At 44.8% G+C, this 20,574-nt stretch overlaps 1 protein-coding gene across 1 annotated transcript; it reads right to left on the bottom strand.

Moving 5' to 3' along the window:
* Nucleotides 1–414: 414 nt before the first annotated feature.
* LOC149359749 (isocitrate dehydrogenase [NAD] subunit gamma, mitochondrial-like) lies at nt 415–17,060 on the bottom strand. Its single transcript, XM_089571878.1, has 10 exons — nt 16,842–17,060; nt 13,682–13,812; nt 11,297–11,412; nt 10,798–10,988; nt 10,298–10,431; nt 9,672–9,774; nt 9,285–9,431; nt 6,268–6,362; nt 3,444–3,504; nt 415–925 (listed from the first exon to the last, which is right to left on the bottom strand). The coding sequence occupies exons 1-10, from the start codon at nt 16,929–16,931 to the stop codon at nt 836–838; spliced, it is 1,158 nt and encodes a 385-aa protein (XP_089428004.1). The 5' UTR covers nt 16,932–17,060; the 3' UTR covers nt 415–835.
* Nucleotides 17,061–20,574: the final 3,514 nt, after the last annotated feature.

Here is a 20,574-nt window from a genome sequence, read left to right as displayed (position 1 = left end):
TCATTCGCAGCCTAAGGTGTTTGCTATATCACAGCGTGATCGGATGATTTTATGATAGTTGATGGTGGCAGCCAATCACGGCGAGATAAAACGAACATGTTGAACACTGGTCCTGATGGTCAAGTGTGCATTTTTTGCAGTTGATCCTCAATGACAAAAGTGAGGGGGGAGGCTTATTATACGAATGAGTTCATTACAGAAGTAAATACGGTACTGTCTTTGCCTGCTTACATTAGCTGTGTTGTTGCTGCAACTAAACCAGTCCCATATTTCGCATATAACTCGCTAAGCAAGTTGAGCTTAGCCATTGAAGGACACTGCTAAAAAATGTTGTGATGCATGCATTGGTGCATTTGATCTACAAAACTACCATATACGCTCGTGAATAAAGAAATGGAAACAGACAGCCGCCAGTGTGGCTTTCAAACAAGCATTTAATGACAGTAAAGTGCTCAAACACAGTGTATACGGCTGTGACTCGGAGGCTTATTGAACAAGAGGCTAAAAATTAAACATGTCTTGAACTAGCATCACAAAAAAAAAGTGAAAGCTGTTCTACAAAACTGAGATTCAAAAACACTTGTAAATATTGCTAAAGTTATTAAATTAAGTGCGCAATGACCAGACTTGCAAGCATATAAAAAGCATGGAGGTGCTACTACTGTGCTGCTAAAAGATGAGCTATTGGGTCTCGCTACCGTTTTCCACTGACCAGGCGAGTGCATTGGTTACACTGCTCCAGCACCGGTTTCATCACCGCGTGTTCTCGATTTAGAAGCCTGCACGCATTGTTCAACACAGCTCAAGTGCATGCTGACAAAGCATGCTGTGCAGCCTAAAGCTTCGTGCTCTCTTGAACTTCCTTAATGATGTTATTGATAACATCTCGAGTGCTCGCTTGGCCACCAAGATCAGGTGTGTGGACCTGCAAGAAAAAAAAGCGGGGGGGGGGGGGGGGGGGGGGGGGGTCAACTGTGAGCAAGAACTCCAACACTTGTGTCAAAATGTTATGATCAATACACCTGAATGCTGTATCTTTTTTGAAGCACTGAGTGTTCCAAGACCAGCGTTAAAGGTGTGTTTAAAGGAACGCTGTTCAGTGCAACACATGAAACAGGGAGAAGTAAAAAGGCACAAGTGCACGCACTGTCTTCTTACTTCGTCTTCATCTCGTAAGTCAAGCTGAATTTCAAGATGCCAATTTACCAACACGGCCAACTACTATCTTTTTGGCTGTTGTTTTACAGCCTTAACTAACAAAAGCAAATGGCCCTGCCTTAGAGTTACACGAAACACTGCTATCAAATGGTACCACATAGTCCTGAGCTGTTAACGAGCTCGAGTCAAGTTTGCAGAATCAATGTGGGTAGACTATTCTACCCACTTGTTGCTATGCACTTCTATGTAGACAGAGTGACCCCAAAAAAGCCACGGCTCTAATCCTTTTTTTTTAATAATGTTCAAAATTATTTTGAAATGAAAAAAAACTTCTGCAAGTAGGCCTAATGCTTTCTCTCTAAAACACATACACAGGCACGCCAAAGGCAGTCAAGAGGCACTATGTTAACACCTCGCGAATCTCCATAACCAACTATATCCACGTTGCACTTGTGGTGGCTAAACAGACTACCCAGAAAGTTTCTCAGTCAGCCAGAGCGAAGCAAGCACTTTTGTGTGTTTAAGCAGTGTTCGATTCTGCACCGCATATACTTCCTGTTGTTGCAACCGTCCGGCAACAGGAGTACCGGCACACACCACCTTGAAGTTCCACCTCTCCACATGGCCACACGACCAGTCGCCCACTTCCCTTGTCCAAATGCTGATGAGGAAATTCTATCTACCACACCTACCTGCTCATAGACCCACTTTGGAATTTTCCTACTGGAGCCCAGCTAGCGTAAACTGGACCACATTCATAACAGAAGCTGCACAACTAAAATCATTTTAAAATAATTTTCTGGTGCACTACAATCAAATCTGAATCACATGTTGTTTTGAAAGCCATTTGCCTAAAGAAGGCAGACGAAAACTTTTGAGGATCCTTTAAGCTTCTGGAAGATTAGTTTGGCTTCCCTTTGAATTTGCTTGGACTCTATTAGTTTCCTTTACTGTTGCATGCATGCCATCGGGCTACATATGAAGTAATGGCTAGAAAGCATTTACCTTGAAAACTTAAAGTCCTGCAGTTCACTGTTTGATGTGTTTAAATCACATGCACTGGATCAGTCAAACGTTACTTTGTAAGCTCGATATACAAAATTGTATGCAAACATTATTGCACTTACATTTTTCAGCCATTACCTATCTGAAATTTCTTACCCCTCTATCTTCAAGAGTGACTATGCAGGATTTGACTAATGAATAGACTTCCAGGGCATGTTGTGGCTTTCGGCACAAGTACTTCACTTAAGGGGGGAGCCTGGTCTTGAAAAAAAAAAATTTATTAATGAAGTCTCAGTTAAGAAATCTTCAGGGGATATGTATTTTTGTGTTCTTATTCTAAATATATCATTTAATTTCATGTAGAACAATTCCTTTAGCACTTATGTAATTTTTGTGCATGTATTTTGTGAAGGGCTTTGAAAAAAATTTCTTGTGGGAAACTTGCTGAAATGTGTGCCATTGGATTCTCTTGACACCAAGGAATGCAATAAGGGTAAACCTGTCTTCCTGCTTATCATAGAACTTAAGTTATAGGGTTTTGAAGTTGTCACTTTAGAAATGAGAAGAAAAGTGTGTATTCCTGTTTCTGAAGTGGCAGCTTCAGTAACCTACAACTCAAGTTCTATCATAGCCAGGATGATAATTTTACCCTTATTGGATTCCTTGGTACCAAGAGAACCCAATGGCATACATTTCAGTGAGTTTCCCACAGAAAATTTTCTTCAAAACTCTTCGCAAAATACTTGCATAAAAATTGCATAAGTGCTCAAGGAATTGTTTTACATGAAATTAAATGACATATCTAGAATCAGCGCACAAAAATGCATGTGCCCTGAAAATTTCATAACTATGACGAGATTAATAAAATTTTCTTTTCAAGACCAGGGACCCCCTTAATAGGCTTCAGCGAAGACTGCATTCAAAAAGAAGCAGATAAGCATGCGGAAAGGGTAATACCCTACTGTACTCCACACAACACAGATCTTGAATGGAATCACTGATGTAAGATACAATGCAGACGGGAGGTGCCTTCCTAGCCAGGACATCGTACCAGTGGCACATGGTACATGTACACTTCGCTTATGAGAATGCCCCAACAAGATACCCATTACAGTAACCAGCTTTATCTGCACTGTCACTTTTGGTATCAACTAACTGTTATACCATCAGGTCAGATTATGTGACATGCTCATATCCTTTAGATTATCAGTTTTTCCATCTTCAGATGAAGTACAGTACTGCTCTAAAATTTAACTGTGGCGCACAGGTGTTCAACGTACCTTGTCAACATTCAGTGTCTTGTCAATTGCATTTCTTATCACAGTAGCATCGCTCTTCAATCTGCAAGGAGGAAACAGCAACTTCTGAAGAAGACAAGCTGAGATTTTAGTCATTCTCTAGCTACAGCCCACACAGTTACAAAATCCAAGTCAAAGACACCACAATATAGACCGTTTACAGCGCGCAGTTCTTCCGTTTGAGACCAGATGGCGCCACACGTGCGCTCCGAACACGGCACCATTACTTGCCTCGTAAGTCGCCGGCGTGTACGCCTCGACGCAGCAGTGGAAATTTCGCGGGTGGTTGCCGAATGTGTTCTTTCTACGATGTGAAAAGGCAGAGGAAACACATGCTCTGTTGTGGATTGCAAGAATTGCGACAGAGAGTTAAAGGTTCAGGATGTGATCGTTTGCGAGCTTCACGAAACCGAACTGCACAAGGAGGTAATGCCAATGTTCGCGCCCGTTCGCCACGCACCCTTTCCGAACTGGCGAATGCAACAAACACGTTCGCCAGCGCTAGATAGCTAATAAAGAAAGGTTTCGATCTTGGAAAATCGTCGAGGGTAAGTGCACAACACAGCCGCATGAAGAAGCTGTTCCGCCACCGAAACCATGACGGCGTGCTTTCAGTTATTGTGCACTGTGCTCAGACCGCATTGATCTTAAGTTGTGGTCTGTGACCATTAGTAAAACGAGCGCCCGAGGCCGAATTAGAAACGAAAAAAAATAAGACTACTTACGCTCCTTCATACGGCTGCTGTTTGTTATGCACTGCACAGCCGTGCGAGCCGACAACGCTTACCGTCAGTCTGTGTATTACACGCAGTCTTGGTGCTACTGTTCAATTTCGCTCCAAGTAGCGCGGTTTTCGTGGACCGTGTTCGGATTACAGCATTTGGTTTACGGCTGCTGTGCCGGACGGTTGTCACTTGCTCGCGGTCCATGCGAGACAGTCACTAAAAGTGACTCCGTACGCTCAGAGTGAAGCTGATTAATTACAACCAACGAGGCCACGAGCATTTCCATGTCCGCATATCGAGCGTCGAGCGTACCAAAATTTTTTATATGAGGCTGACGTTACTGTAAAATTCGTCCAGCATGAACGCGTGGCCATGCGCGCGTTATAACAATTATATCGCGGAATCCTTCGAAACGATTGCACGCCAGCTTGTGAAGGCTGCTTGATGCATGGTACTGCTACCATGATAGTCAACCTTTGTGTGTCTATTTATTTTTGTCGCTTTTCTATGTTTAATCAACCAGTAAGAAATATTTCAGGTTTCCTAAGCACCGTTAACAGGGTGTAAACAAATGCATACGATGTGCATGTGAGCGTTTCAGACCAGTGTCTGCATGCATGTACAGAATAGGACAACAACCTGTAAGGCCGCAAGAACATTAAACATTGCCGTTTTATATATTAACAATAAAAAAACATTAAGCAGAGTCTTCAGCGCATGCAAAGACAAGCATTCGGGCGATCCGTCCGTTGCCTCGAACAGGCGGAGAGCTCAGCGGCTCTCCGCGACATGAAGTCCGATCGTGTTTTCACGCGTGAAGTGGTCAAATTAGGGTTCTCACATGTCCTTCCAAGCTTTGGCCAAACCATAGTTTCATCTTCCCACTCCTTTACAACCGTATCAGCCGGAACACTGCCTGCCGGAACCGAACCGTCAGACGCAGCAGCCTTCGCGACGAGGCGCGCGCCGAGCGGTCAGGAGGCGAGTAATGGCGGCGTGATCACGTGATCAAAGATGGCAGCCCCCATGATACGCCGCTGTAAAGCGTCTATATGCTTCAGGAGCAAAATTGAGATGTAGTAAAACTGTGCTCCGCAGCTAAGAGATTAATGCAGTTCAGATTTCAAGTTATAAGAGATAATTTTCAGAAGCACCATTAAGCCTGCCTGAGGGAAATACACACAGACTGTTGGGGGTGCTTTCAGGTAGTGAAACAGACTTCACTACATAACAAAATCACAACTGACATCAGTTCCCTGGCTAACAATGTCAATGTGCATTGTAGTAGAAAGAAGTACGACCTGCTGGAGGCATGCTACTGCTGCATTTGCATAGTTTTGAGTTCTATGTAAAACTTAAATGAGCAATTTTGCATGAATGAATTCACACTTCACATCTAAGATAATCTCATAATACTTTTCACTCATGCATAACCCACTGCTAAAAACGACAATGCGATCTTGGATTTTGCTGCAGTGAGTCTAGCACTTAATGAGATGTCCCAAAAGCTTGCATAGCACACGTGACTCCTGTCTAGGTCTTGCTAATCAAGCGTGCACAGAAAGCAGCTCAACCAGCGCTTCACTTTTCAACTGACAACACATGCATTATGTGCCCGAGTCTTTTGAAATGCTGTGCGTGTTGTACTGACTGAAATCAAGCCAAACCAAGCGTGAAGGCCTTGGCCATCTACAGAATTGCTTTCATGTCAACACAAAGGCCTGTATACCACAACAAGGTGTATATGTCACTGAGTCTGAGCATGTACTCATTAATGCCATACTTAAGTTTCTTGTGCTTGGTGCAATATTGTCAGAACTGATAACAATGTAAAAAACAGCATTTACAAACTGATCAATACTTTCAATAATTTCAATGCCTTTATTCTTTTAATCCGAAAACATAAGCATCAATCTACACTGACCTCTGCATGAGCCACCAAAAAAAAAGAATAAACTGAAAATGCAGTTGTAAATTGACCAATATATTGGCAACAGAGAATTAAAAATCTCTAGACAAACTGCATTTGCTATGTGCTATTGTCTTTCAAGTGCTCTCCACTTCACTATAGGCTTGCTTACCCCAAATGATCCAGGAGGTCCACACTGGCATTCATCATGGCTAGGGGGTTGGCAATATTCTTGCCAGCAATGGACTTCCCGGTGTTGCGTGTTCCCTGGACAAGACCGAAGCAATGCAGTCAGCCGCTCTCTGTCAAGACACACCTTTCAAAATGCAGTTCCCACATGCTTGCTCATTTCATATTCAAAAGTTGATGCAAAATTGCTCATCGGCACGGTCCAGTCATACTACCAGGTTAGAAGCAGCACCACAGCTTCCTTTGAAGACGTGTGTCAGCCATGACTCAATGAGATAGTTAACTCTTGCCCTGATCAAAGATAAGCTTCTGCTGACAAGTCGCAACCAGAGTCTAGGGGCCTCATTTAACGTGCTTGATGAAAAGATGCTGAAAACGGAAAAATTCTACCAAGCCAGGCCTTTGGAAATGCAGGCCTGGACATCTGTCATCTAGAACTGCTAGTATAAAATCTGGATGACGGCACAGGTATAACACCGGTGGCAAGAAACTACAGTCAAACCTCGATATAACGAGCCTAAATTTAACGAAATTCACGAAGTGACGCGTTTTTTTTTTATTTTCCAATTTCTGCCCCACTGAATGCCATGTATTTTTTTTTTCGCAATTTAACGAAGTAATTTCACACCGCACTTTCAAATAAATGAAGTCCTGGCGCATCAAACATGCGTGCCAGGAGCCTCCTTGACAAGCAGATGAAAATGAAAACTTTAGCCAAGACGGACTGCAATTTTTAAGCGCCCGTTTATGAAAGAAGTGTTGCCCGCTGGTTGTAATCTGTAGAGCAAAATATGGCACTTTTATACAAATCAGTAGTATGAAGGCACCCTAGATATGAAACTCGCGGTGGGCGCGCTTCACCACGAGCCACTTGTGTGAAGCCTGCCACCTGCCATGGGTGTGGGCACCACTTAATGATAGGCAGTTTAGTATAGGAGGTATTCACTGAGGCCGCGCTACCAGACGGCGCGAGCGTTGTCGCGGCAGGCGAGCCATGTTTGCGGTCGTTTCAGGCCAGCTCGCGCAGTGTCACGGTGCGCCGTGAGGTACCCGGCCTGAACTGTTAGTGATCCGTAACATATTTGTACGTTGTTGAATACGTCAGCGACCACTTATCTTTGTGGAGCGCGTATTGTGCATGAAGTCTGCAGCAGAATTCTTCTGCGCCGTGATATAACCGAGCTGCCTTAACTCGGCAGCAAAACTGGCTGGCTGCGCTGCACGCAAGAACGTACACGACTTGCAGCTTTTAATATCAGTTGATAACTGTCAGCTAGTCATGCAGGGCACATCGTGGATAAGCAGCACGATTAATTACCGAAATTCCAGAACTGCCACCGCAGAAATTGATAATTCAAGCGCCTATAGCTGTAGTCCGCGAACTGCTGACGCTTCTCAGACGTACGTTCTTTCAGCAGAAAGGCAAAGCGTCATAGCTGCCTTATTTACCCGACAGAACGGCCAAACAAATACTGCCATGCGCTCGCAGCACGAACGGCAGACACAGCGAGAATGTTTTGCAGTTTTGATTGTAGCTACGTAGCGCTGCTTCGTATGCACAAGACCGTTTTCGCAGCAACGCAGTGTGCAGCCATTCCGCTAGATTCAGTTGAAACATGTCACTTTCAGCAGGTAGAGATGACAAGTTAAGCTACAGCTAAGTGAACAGACCCTTCGAATTACTCACCTCTTCAAAAACGGCACTTCGGCCGTCGGCACCGCGGACGTCGGCACCCACAGCACGACTTTTGGACTCACCCGCTTGTCAAGTAATTGCACCCTCTCATAGGTTTATATCCTTTAATTCCTTGGCCTGCCAGCAAACTTAAGCCGTGCACAAGGTGGGCCTCGATACCGGTGAATTCAACGCGCGGCAGCAGTCTTGTATACGTCGCACACCATGCCGGTGCCTCCGCATTCCTACGGGGGGTCGACCTTTTCACGAAGTAGAACCTTCTGAGCGTGCCCGCTCTTTTCTGCTTCGCACAGTTCACGGAATATTCACTCAGTCACGCGGCGGCACGGGTCGGACAGAAATTACGTGTGGCGAGACGCGAAATACACTCACATTTCACCCATCACCAGCTATTCAAACGCTGCGGCTGGCTGCGGCGGCCGCGCGCGCGACCACCAACATGGCGAATGCCGCGCCGGCCGCTAGCGCCCCTTGCGGATGACGTCATGTGAATACCTGCTATATTTGTTTTTTTGGCTCCACTGTTTCTATTTGGCCGGAAAAGTTCGCAGTGCTCTTTTGGAGCTTTTTTCCCTTTTTGTGTCGCCAAGTGCTCACTTTTGAACACATCATCGCTGTGGGCCCGCTGGCAGGTGCCTGGAGGTTCACATGTTCATATCATCCATCATCCTGAACGATAACATAATTTTCTGGCCAATACATTCTAAAATTCGTATCACTGCGAAATTCGGATCAACTGCACCATCGGGATTCCATCGTATTCACAAGGTAGTGTCTACCAGGACTCTTCAAAGAACCTGCAACTTTATCTGGACTACTGAAACGTAGGAACTCCGACTTATCGAAGTTTTCGGGTGCAAGCATGACTTTGTTATATCGAGGTTCAACTGTACTACATCGCGCTACCCAATAACCTTCAAGGCGGGTGACTGAGATAGACAGAGTGACACTTTCCAATGTCTAGGGCTACCATTTGGATACAACAAAAGATGTGCAGAACCAGGACAGCGCAATACACATCAGTCCATAATAAAAATGCACCAAATAAAACAAGATCTACCTGCTCCTCCTCTATTCAGTTGAAGAGCGTTGCATAGATGAAATTATTGTAGAGGTATGTCTACCTTGACAGAGGCCAACACAGAAATAAAAGCAGCATTTAAAATCAGAGGCAAAATAAGTTACAGTCAAATAAATTATCATCCTGTAAAGTTAACAATCTGCTCACGGAGGCATTAGCCAGCCATGCACGACTGCAAACTGTGCTGACCATGAAAAGTGGTAGAAAAAGAGTATGCACTAACCGTTTCAAACACGGCATACTCGTGACCGTAGTTCCTTCCAGAGGTGATGCCCGGTCCACCAACAAGGCCACAGGCAATGTTGGTTAGGATGTTTCCATACAGGTTGGGTAAAAGGAGCACATCAAACTGTGACGGGTTTGATACAAGCTGCAAAGGCAGAAATACACAGTCTTACCAACCGGTTCAGCGACAAGGAAATGTGACATGACCATTTCTGTCAACATTTAGAATCTTTAGTTCTGAATAAACATAACTCGGTTTACAGGAGATCCTCTGCTGCATCTTCTACAACAAGATGAAAAAGTGTTCAGCACTTGGCAAGCATGCTTTTCTAAGCTTGGCAGGTTCTCTGTGTCATAGCAATGAGGGAACTGCAGCTGTTCTTACCTGCATGCTGCAGTTGTCAATGATCATGTTGTCAAACTCAATCTCTGGATAGAGCTTGGAAACCTCTGTGCAGCACTTCAGAAATAAGCCATCAGACAGCTTCCTATGAAGAAGTGACCACAAGTAAAACCACTTTAATCGGTATACACCACAGACCATTCAGGCATAATGTGTATTCCTTAATTCCGAACTTGACAAGTGCGCAGTGAAATCATGCACAGTCAACTCTACAAGTATGATGCATGATAACACTTTGTGATGGTCCTGCGACCATCCTACAAAGGCTCAAAAATGCTTCTTGGGCACGCCCTGATGACGCATTCTCCAAATACTACCACCATGGGACAAAACAACCAAATGCTTATCTTAATGAGTGACAAATAACAGTTTATTGGAAACTCAACTTCTTACAAACAGATTCCCTAAGATCATTGAATTTTCTAAAAACCCACGTGTGACAATGCTCATTTTCTATGCTCTGGTTCAACCCTGCCCACTGGCTTCTTCCAGTTAAAGCTGCGAAAGCAGATTCACAACACCACACCAGTGTATGTCACAATATTAGCAACACAGTCACCCTGAGCAGCACAACACAAAACAAACAACAGCCACATCAATAAACTTACATGATGTTGGCCTTGTGCACAGCTGTTATCTTCTTTCTGCCATTCTGTCGGGCAAATTCAAAAGCATATCGTGCGATCTCTTCCGACTTCTCTCTAGTAATCAACTTCAAGCTCTCCACTACTCCTGGGATGCTCTGAAATGCAAGAAAAGAAAAATCACAAACACCAGTAAAGAAACCTGTGATACGCTTCAACACACTCAATACACTTCTTGCAACTAACCGCATGTAGAGGTCGCTAGGTGACCTCCTATCTCAGTGGTCTTCGGCAGAGTGTAGTGCCCTCTATTTTACGTCACGTATAAATTCATGTCGTGTGAAATTTTTTTCACTCACTCGAGATGGTGACTGACAGCAATTGATCTTTACTGCATGATGAGCATGAATATATAAGTATACATGTACATATGACGTTAAAATATAGGGCATTGCTTATTGCCCTACAGACCAGAGATGGGAGGTCACCTGGCGACCTCTACAATCCTGTACTGCAAGACTGACCTCGTGTTCAGCACAGCTGTACTCTCCCTCGGTGTTCTGACGAATGAGCACAATGTCGATGTTATTGTGGCGGGTAGGGACACCGGGCATGCTCTTGCAGTGGATCACGTTCACAAAGAGCTTAAGGCGTAGACGTAGCTCCACATTGCGGGACTTGGCATTGGGCGAGTTGTGCCTGGTCTCAATGTTGCCTAAAGGGAAAGACAAACACACTTTTCCACTTTGGAGCAACAACTAATATGCAACGTGCACCAATGCAAAAAGAAAGAAATGCTACCAGCTGCAGACCGCTTGAACGACCCACTGAGCTGGGTTACTTGAACAACCCGGCTGCATTAGAGCTTCTTTGAGAAGTGAAGAAAATACACATTTTTGTGGTGCCCTTTCAGTGCACACCCTGCAGCTAACAGCTTGTCTTGCAAACTATCTGTTAAACAAGCACATATGTTGCCTGCGGTTGTCCTCTAAAAGCACTCCTTAATGAACAGATGTGACAAACCTTTCAAGGCAACGCCGTTTCTCTTGATGGCTATGATGGCTTCGTCGACGTTCTCCAGGTCATCCTGAGTGGAGTCCAGATGAACTTCTTCAAAGTCAACAGGCACTCCTGCATACCTGGATAAAAGTGGGCAGGTCACAAGTGTTACTTAGCCTTCTTCCTGATAGAGTGACGACTGTCGCAATTAGCTTTTATTTATCAATTAAATGACAAATAGCACCTCATAATTGAAAATAAAGCTAAAATAACAAAGGTTTTATTTTCTTAAGCTCTCCATACTGGCGCAGTGCCTTCCCTCTTGATTGTAGCATTTTGAAGTTAGCATTGTACAGTCTAACCTCGATATAACGAACATGGATATTACGAATTATTGGCTATACTGAACTCTTCATAAATATTTTTGACAAATGCATGCAATTTCTACTTTATATATAGAACACGACCGGCCATGAAACGGATATATCGAATTCCCCAGCGCCAAACTCTGCCCGTTCAGATGGCAAGCGGCGGACTTCTCCGCATTTCACAAGTGACTGGTGGTGATGCGGCAAGCGTTCGCGCCAAGGTTTGCGCTTTTATCTCGCACTCGCCAACAGCGACGTGCAGGGTTGCAGTCCGACAGTCAGCACGCGTTCATGCCTCTAGCATCCGTCGACAGCGCCATGGAAGTAGCAGCGCAGGTGGTTGTAAGCTTGCAATAACAATCCTGCGCTCAAGCCGGCTGTCACGGAGGTGATGAAAAAGGCGACAGCTTTCGCTCTGACGTACCGCTTTCCACGCGATACGGCTGTAATGCGGAGAAGCCACCGTAGCCGGTGCTTAACCTGCGCTGGTAGTGTTGTGCGGAGAAGCCTGGCGCTCGGTTTTTTGCGGTCTTCGGAATAGCCGCGAGCGCCTTCGACACGCCGCGAAAACCTGTGAAAACGTCGCTCCGTTTCTCTAGTAAGGAACGCTAGAATTGCTGTCCCTTCGCTTACTAAAGTGCACTGCTGTTGCGCGCGTTTCTGACAAAATTTTATATTATGAATGCCGGGTATAGCAAACTATTTTACGAGTTTTTCCTTGTTCGCTATAACGAGGTTTCACTGTACTATCGCAGCCTCAGCATTTCCCTCGGTGTAGACTCTTGAAGTCAAAAACAGAAGTATCCCCATGAAGAGATGACACTTGAGATTTTACAGACAACTTTTTCTGGGGACTTGAAGCCGCAGTCGGGCACAAATAAAAACACAAAGCCTGAGAGACAGCTTTAAAGACATGCAATAGGCACTAGGTGAAAATCAATGCACTCTCTATCTTTGTTGCTATCAAAGAATCTGTAGGCCTTTCTTGCAATGAATGATCACATCCAAATGAAAGATGACTCAATGAACATCTAACTAGCCACAGAAACGTGGCTTGTACTGCATGTAGAAATAATTCAAATCAACATCACTAATGCCAAATGATGGGTCGCAACAATATAGCACCCCTACATGAGAGGTTTAACTAACAGCAGTTATTGTAAGGTATGGTATGTGGTATATAGCAAGTGGGGTAACAACTTGAATGACACATCGGCTATGAGGCATGCCATAATGGAAGGCTATGGTTTAATTTTGATCACCTGGGGGGGGTCTTCGGTTCGCATTGACATCACACAGTACACAGGTACTTTTGCATTTCGTCTCCATCATAGTCTTCTACATCAAAGTGTAGCCGCAGCGAGTAGGATTCAGTGCTGTGACCTCAAGGTCACAGCATCAGCTACAGCAGAGAGCTGCTGTAGCTGATCAGCCACCATAGTCGTGCAGTGACTATAAAGTTGGAACACTTGGTAGCCATCATTTTTTATTTCCAGTACGCTTCATCTAAAATTGCAGCCTGTAACTAGTTCCCTGGATGTATAGAGCAATATGTTTATTCAGCTGTTTCAGTTGACCTTGGCCAAGACTACGCTAAATTTTCACACTGTGCACCCTGTTCTGTTTGCACATAGAGAAGAATGCTTAAGCATTAGTCAAGTTAAACCCCTAGGACTGCAAACACATCATTATTTAAGAAACAAGCTAATCAATTGGCACAACATTTTATTGTGGACTGAAACTGCTAGATTGACTGAAGCAATTAAAGCAATAAAGGTACATGGTACCTCTAGTTCATGCAATGCAAGATGAAGGTCCTACAACTTAGGGTCCTTTTGTAGACTGAAAAGGACTATGGAGGCAGAGTATGTATACAATGCGGGGGGGGGGGGGGGGGGGGGGGGGGGCTATGTAATGAATTGAGCTGACTTCCTGTATAGATGTGTTTGAAGAAACTACAAACAGAAGAGAGAAAAATAAAGGCCTTGGGGCACACAGGAATGTTTGCAGACCAACGAAAATGTCTGGAAGCAATACATACCGGAAAACTTCACGGACATGCTTCATCAACTCGGGGCCGATTCCGTCACCAGGCAGCATTGTGACCATAAAGCGCCCTCCATACTTTGCCTTTGCAGTTGCGTGCTGCGGCTGCGCTGCTCCTGAAAAGTACTGCACATAAATATAAGCATCAGTTTTCAGTTTTACCAGCAAAATCAGTACACTCATAAACCACAGCTTACACCTCACCTGGTTCAGACAGAAACCAAAAAATAAGCTCTAGCTTAGTCACTAAGAGAGACTGAGTGATGTCTGTTTCTAAAGTCTTTCATAATGTTCTGAATAGGGAGGTTAATAAAGATTGTAATACTTGTGGCAGCAATAAATTTGTTGCAAATTTGTATAGCGATATTCACAAAAAAAACCTCGGCAGAAAAAATTCTTCTCTGCTGTTGAAGACACCAGTTAAAAATTTTGCAAATGAGTTTGTTATTAAGTACTTCATTGGCTTTCCACCCACCCTGGTGGATCAGGGGTCAGGGCACTCTATTGTAACGGATGACCCGGGGTTAATCCTGGTCGCAGTGGCCGGATTTCAACAGAGGTGAAACACAAAAGGCGCCTGTGTGCTGTGCAATATCAATTCCCGATAAAGGTTCCTGGGTGATCTAAATTAATTCATTGCCCATGTGTTGCTTCAGGACATTAAACCCTCCAATTTACAATTTTTTTTTCAAGTAAGAAAGTTGAGAGTAATTACCTCAAAAAAGTCACTAGAGTTAAAATTAATCTTAGCATGTAGAAACTAAAAGTAATCACATCTCTGCATATAACTGAACAGTAATACCTTATGCGACATAGGGCTGCCATGGTGGCTCAGTGGTTATGGTGCTCGGCTGCTGACCCGAAAGACGCGGGTTCGATCCCGGCCGCAGCGGTTGAATTTCTTTGGAGGAGAAATTCTAGAGGCCCGTGTACTGTGCGATGTCAGTGCACGTTAAAGAACCCCAGGTGGTCGAAATTTCCGGAGCCCTCCACTACGGCGTCTCTCACAGCCTTAGTCGCTTTGGGACGTTAGAGCCCATAAACCAAACCTATGCGACATAGTTAAGCTGCAGGTAAACACTACCAGATTTATTGGCCATTAGTTTGCCTTTCATCACACTGATCAAAAACTTGTTTATTACTAATTATGCAGATTTTTTTTTTTTTTATAATGTGCACTGCACATATTTTCGTACTGCTTGAAAAAAGGCAGAAGCACAATTAAAATCAGTTAGACCCTACTACGTTTATTTAAACTGTTTGAAAAAATTGTCTCTCTGCATTTTGTTATGATTCAGACCTGAAAATCATACTTACCAAAGCAAAACACAGATTTAAAAAAGCATACACATTGGAATATGAATGAAACAAAACAGTTAATAACATTTACATAGATTTTACAAAGGCACCTGATCCTGACTTAATGCTCTGTAAGTTTTGCTGCTACAGTTTTTGCAGGCACACAGCTACACATTGCAACATCGCCAGCAAGCAGTCACCATATATAGTGTCACCTCAGAAGCTGCCCAATATTCATAGTGATTCATAGCGTTCTCTAAAGAAATGCACCCTCCTTTTTTTTTCTTTAGTTTTTGTGCTCCTCATGCTTTTTGGATTTCCTCTAGTTTTTTTTTTGTTTCGAGCAAACTTTAACGTACAAAAGAGTACTGGTTTAATGTATATTGCAAAGTTTTAAAAATGAGATGAATGGATGCAAAAAAGAATGCTTTGAAAATGATGTAAACAAAATGAAAGGGCTTACTTTTTGAAGCAAGAACACACAGTAATTTATCAAAGGCTACATATATTTCACATTTAGTCCTTTAAAAATAGTAATCAAATTTTTAAGGTGCTGGCTGTTGTGTTGAATCGAAATGTGGAGAACAATGTGCAGGCAACAACTATGAAAACCCCCCCCAGTCACATATAATAGTTAATTTATCCTTCTTCCCTGCATTCACACCTTAGCTATATTTGAGCCCAGTTTCTCGTCTTGAGACAGGGCATTGCAAGTTACCTAAAAAAATTTACATGCACGGCAACGTTTTGTGGCTTGCGTCCTAGTTAAAAATACTATACCTTGCACTAAATAGAACTATATTTTCCGAGTATATAAAATCATTCCAGTATAACTAAAATTGGCTACTGTCAAAGGAGATTTTTCAAACCAGCATGCCCCACTTTCAATCTTTCAGACTTGAAAGATGTGAACAAGTTAAACGAAATACTGATGCCCATTTAGAAAATTTCCAACTGCAATATGAATGTGTTATATACAACATACAAGTGTCAAAACTACTATAGGCATGTATAATAAACACAACAGGAAGAATATACATGGGCGCTTTAAAAACACTCAGCAGAGAATTTAACTGCCTCATTCTATCTATATGCTCTGTACTCTCAACATTTCTTGCCGTCCATTTAGTGATTATGCTCCGTTCTTATAATCTTTTCGCCTCGCTTTTCTGCCACGAAGCAGTCGCTTCCCACCGCTCAGCGTAGAGGGCTAATTCTTTCAAGTATAAATGACTCCTGGGATGTTCCAAGAAAGGATATGGAAACTATAGATGCATGCAAGATCTTAATTATATAATGACGTCATACGTGTCGTCTATGAATGGCTATTCTATATTAGTTCTTGCAATCACGAAAACGGCATTTGAAAACGCGCTACCTGAGGAAGTGCACTTAGTTTCGCCGCACGCGTAGCGCAGCTCCCGTGACCTAGCTATATCCCTTACACCGGTGCCACTCCGAAGGTTATTCGATACATCGCGACGTACTGCGCCGTACTGCTTAGCACGGGAGGTCAAAAACCAACGACTACTGGCGCAGATGCTGGAATTTCCGCTTGTGCGTGGTAACAATGCTAACAATACACGTTAATGCTCAGAACGCGTCGCAACGAACACGGATGGATGCAGCATCCGCGTTGCGATAAGCGGGGACACGCTGATAGGCGCGCTCGCATCAAATGGTTATATGCCGCTCGCGTTTGGTCGCGCGCGTAAGACGTCTCCCAGGGAACGGCGAATTCCTTTCCCTTTATCTCAGGTCAAGCCAGCCTTCTGCTTTTCCAGCTGACCTCAAGATTCGTCCTGCGCAGCACATGCGTATAAGCGTGTCCGCGGACTGCGGCACGGACGGATTACCTTTCGCGATGAATTTGTGGTTCCTGCAGGAAGCAGCATGCGATGCGCAGATTGGGACACATTTCTCAGCAAACGCACTGAGCTTGCCATTGTTGCGAATTTTCTCAAGGTGTGCGATAGGTTTCTTTTCCTCTTTTTTTCACGGAACGAAAGCTAAACCACCTATCCCGGCAGTGCCATACATGCACTCAAAGCCTGCCAGAACACTCACAGTCCAAAGCGCAAAGCATCTTAAAGTTCCAAGTTTCAGCACAGAGGTCGCGATCTGCAGCGCTGTTGAGAATAGAACCATAAAGCCGATACATGGTCGGAGTGCGCCTGGGTTGTGTACTATTTCGGTTTGTGTGTGTGTGTTTTTTTATATCCCGGCTAGGACACAAGTACTGTGACAAGCATAAAGAATTATACAAGTTTATGCCACAGTACATGGAGGAAGGGTAACTCCATGCCGCAATACTTGACAATACCATCATCATCACCATCACGCTACTTTGCGCCAAATTGGCTACTTTTGAAACCTGTATGGTGACGAAAATTTTAGGTTGGCTTCTACTTCCTGGTTACTTTTAACTTTTATTTTGGCGCATTTACTAGCCATTTTTTTAACTCGCAGAAAACTCGCTGGCAGGGTCGGTGCGCTCCGAGGCACCCTAGCATGAGCGCGCGGCGCGAAGCTAAAGGTGACATCTCCAAGGAAAAGATCACTAGGCCAAGGAGACGTGATAGAGAGCTGCTTCCAGTTCTCGAGGCAAATGGCGATACAACTCCTGCAGCGGCTTCCAAATGCCTTGCACTTCAGAGGCTGCATGCCATCAATCCTGATGAAAAAGAAAGCGCGAAGAGCCGTGAAGGCATACTGAAGCTGCCGTTGCATTTTTATCCTGCTCCGCCTCTAGCTCTTTCTCTACAGGCCGAAATCCACTCACCTTGAGAGCCCACCTACCACTCTGACACACTTCACACAGTTAATTCCCTTAGTAACACAAATCAGAGCGCTAGCTTCAGAACCCTCCAGACTCACGCTCAACTCATCCGTCGTGTAGCACATCGAAGAACAGCTAGGCCTTCACGAAAAAAACACCCTTCTCCTTACCCGAGAAAACGTTACTAGCAGCGCCACATACGATAGCTGCCCTACCTACCCCTCAAAGAACGAGATCGAGTGAACGCTTTGCTCCGGAGTTGCACGAAAACAGCTTTGCGTCTTCCTCCCAGCACCTCTACACTGCGCCTACTCAAGATCGGAGCCCATAACACCTTGAAGAACTCCGTGAGGCGGCGCTCACAACCCAGACGGCCTACCCAGTCAAAAAAAAAAAAACATTGGGACCAATTGGACATTCCAATTGGAACTAAATGGACATTCCCATTGCTTCCAATTGGATTTCCCAATTGGAACCAATTGGTTCATGTTGTGTTTTTAGCCCCCGACCAATTGGGCTAGCCAATTGGACCCATTAGGCCAGGCAGTTATTTGACCAAGAAAATATTCACAAAATATGCTACATTCATTGAGAAAGGTAGCTAAATGTTTGAATAATATGCTCTAGGATCTTGGATGAATATTTCTACAACTGAACATATTAAAATGTGCAAAAGGAAAACTGATATATGAGGACTGCAAGGAGACACTGTGCCTAGTACCAATCAACATTTTTCTACGGAATTGAAATTAACATGCTTTTATGGAAATCAAAGCCAACAGACACACATGCATCACACACAAGCAACACTGCACATTCAGGCACTAGTAGCATAAATTAGCTCAATACGTCCAGACAACACACTTCTGCTACAACTTATATACCCAATTTATTAGGCTCCCATGCTGGGGCCGGTGGCGCTTTCCCACTGAGCGCAGATATTTAATTTAATTTCAGCTCCAGTGGTGGTATAGGTGATGAGTACAATTTATTAGGCTAAGCTGCTGATAGCTCTTATTGTAAGTACCATATTAGTTCTACCTTTTTCGTCAAACATGCAAACATTCATTGGATAAATTGGGTGCAGTTCGGCGGACCAATTGCATGCAATGGGTAAGACCAATTGGGCTCACCAATTGGAAACCCAAATGGTTCAATTGGTTAGTCCATTTGGACCATCCAATTGGAACACCATTCCAATTGGAACCAGTTGGAAACCCAAATGGTTCAATTGGTTAGTCCATTTGGACCATCCAATTGGGACCAATTGGAAACTGAACTCGTCCAATTGGAACCCATTGGAAGTCCATTTGGTTCCAATGGTTTTTTTTTGACTGGGTACTTCTCACGCACATCAGCCGGTCGCGCATAATTACTCTTTTCTCTACACATATCGCCAATAGGACTCCCATCAGGAGGCACCCCACTCCCTCCTGCTATTCGACCCAAAAATTCTAGTACCCCCTCTCCCTAAAAACATGCACCCAGAAAGGGCGCGAGCTTTACACAAACAATTTGGAGAAGATCTCAGTGTAGCCTAGCTATGTCGACAAGCCCATCGCGTACTAGCCGTCACAAGCAATGAAGCAAGACTTCTCACTGCTGGTTCAATTCTCACCGATTCTACAGCCGACACAGAGGAGGCAGCCATTGCGCTAGCCATGACCTCCACGCCCACCTAACTTTGCCAGTGGCATAGTGTCCCCAAGCACACGCTACTTTTTGCGTTCTTGGCAACCCCGACAATCCGTCACTCTTATTTGGACACCCTCACATGCGGCTCACTCCCTGGCCCGAGGGCACTTTCCGGGCTGGGGAGGAACGGCTGTCCTCGGATGCTGGGGAGTGCCTGCTCTCCTTTCGAGACATCCTTACATACTACCGCTCTCGTGGCTCAGGAGCTCATAAACCGCTTCTGCAGTTCCGCGAAATCTTATTACTGCGACATTCCCCGCCTCTACACGGTCCATGCAAGGGGCTAAGTAAGGCGGAGGAACGAACTTTGCGGCGCCTGCAGAAAGGAACTCGACCTTCTCTGTCCTGCCATAGCCAAACACTTTGATCCGAACGTAGATGGGCGCGCTGCCTGCACTGTGGAGAGATCTGCGATATCTTTCACATGATGTGGGCATGTACTCAGAATACTCACCTTCCCCCTTCCTCCATACCCACCCGAGAGGCATGGAAGACTGCCCTCCTCAACTGCTCCACACTGGAGTCCCAAAGGGCTCTAGTAAAGCGGGCACGAGACGGGGCCTCGCTGTGCGGTGTCCCGGACTAAGGATACCGACCATGTAGCGGGGTCTTCGGGACCCCAAACTCTCTTTGAGTATTAAATTTTTTCACCACCACTGCGAAAATAGAACATACGCTCCCCCTGCCCTGACTCGTCCAATCACAGAGAGAGAGAGAGAGAGAAAACTTTATTTACAGAGGAATTCGGGGCACGCCCCAGGGTCCCCGCACGACCCCACTACACTCAAGTACGTTCCGAAGGTCCATAACACTGGCAGCACGGCCGCGGTGGCGATGGTCTGCACGGCCGGGTCCTCCGAGCGCAGCAGGGTCTCCCAGTCCTCCCAGGTCTTGAGGTTCTCTAGATCCCGCGGGGGAGGGTCCACCGGGCAGAGGGAAATGATGTGGAGGGAAGAGGCGAAGGGTTCTGGGCATAGAGTGCATGCCGGAGTGGGGATGGAGGGATGATAATGGGCTAGGTTAAGGGGTGAAGGGAGTGTGTGTGTCTGTAGTCTGCGCCAGAGTGTTGCGTGTTTGTTATCTAGGGAGGGGTGGGGCGGGGGGTAGAGCTGGCG

The sequence above is a fragment of the Amblyomma mixtum genome, chromosome 2 (assembly GCF_055824585.1).
Source record: "Amblyomma mixtum isolate Tamu chromosome 2, ASM5582458v1, whole genome shotgun sequence".
Lineage (NCBI taxonomy): Eukaryota > Metazoa > Arthropoda > Arachnida > Ixodida > Ixodidae > Amblyomma > Amblyomma mixtum.
The sequence above is the reverse complement of the archived record's forward strand: the minus strand, read 5'-3'. Positions and strand labels throughout refer to the sequence as shown.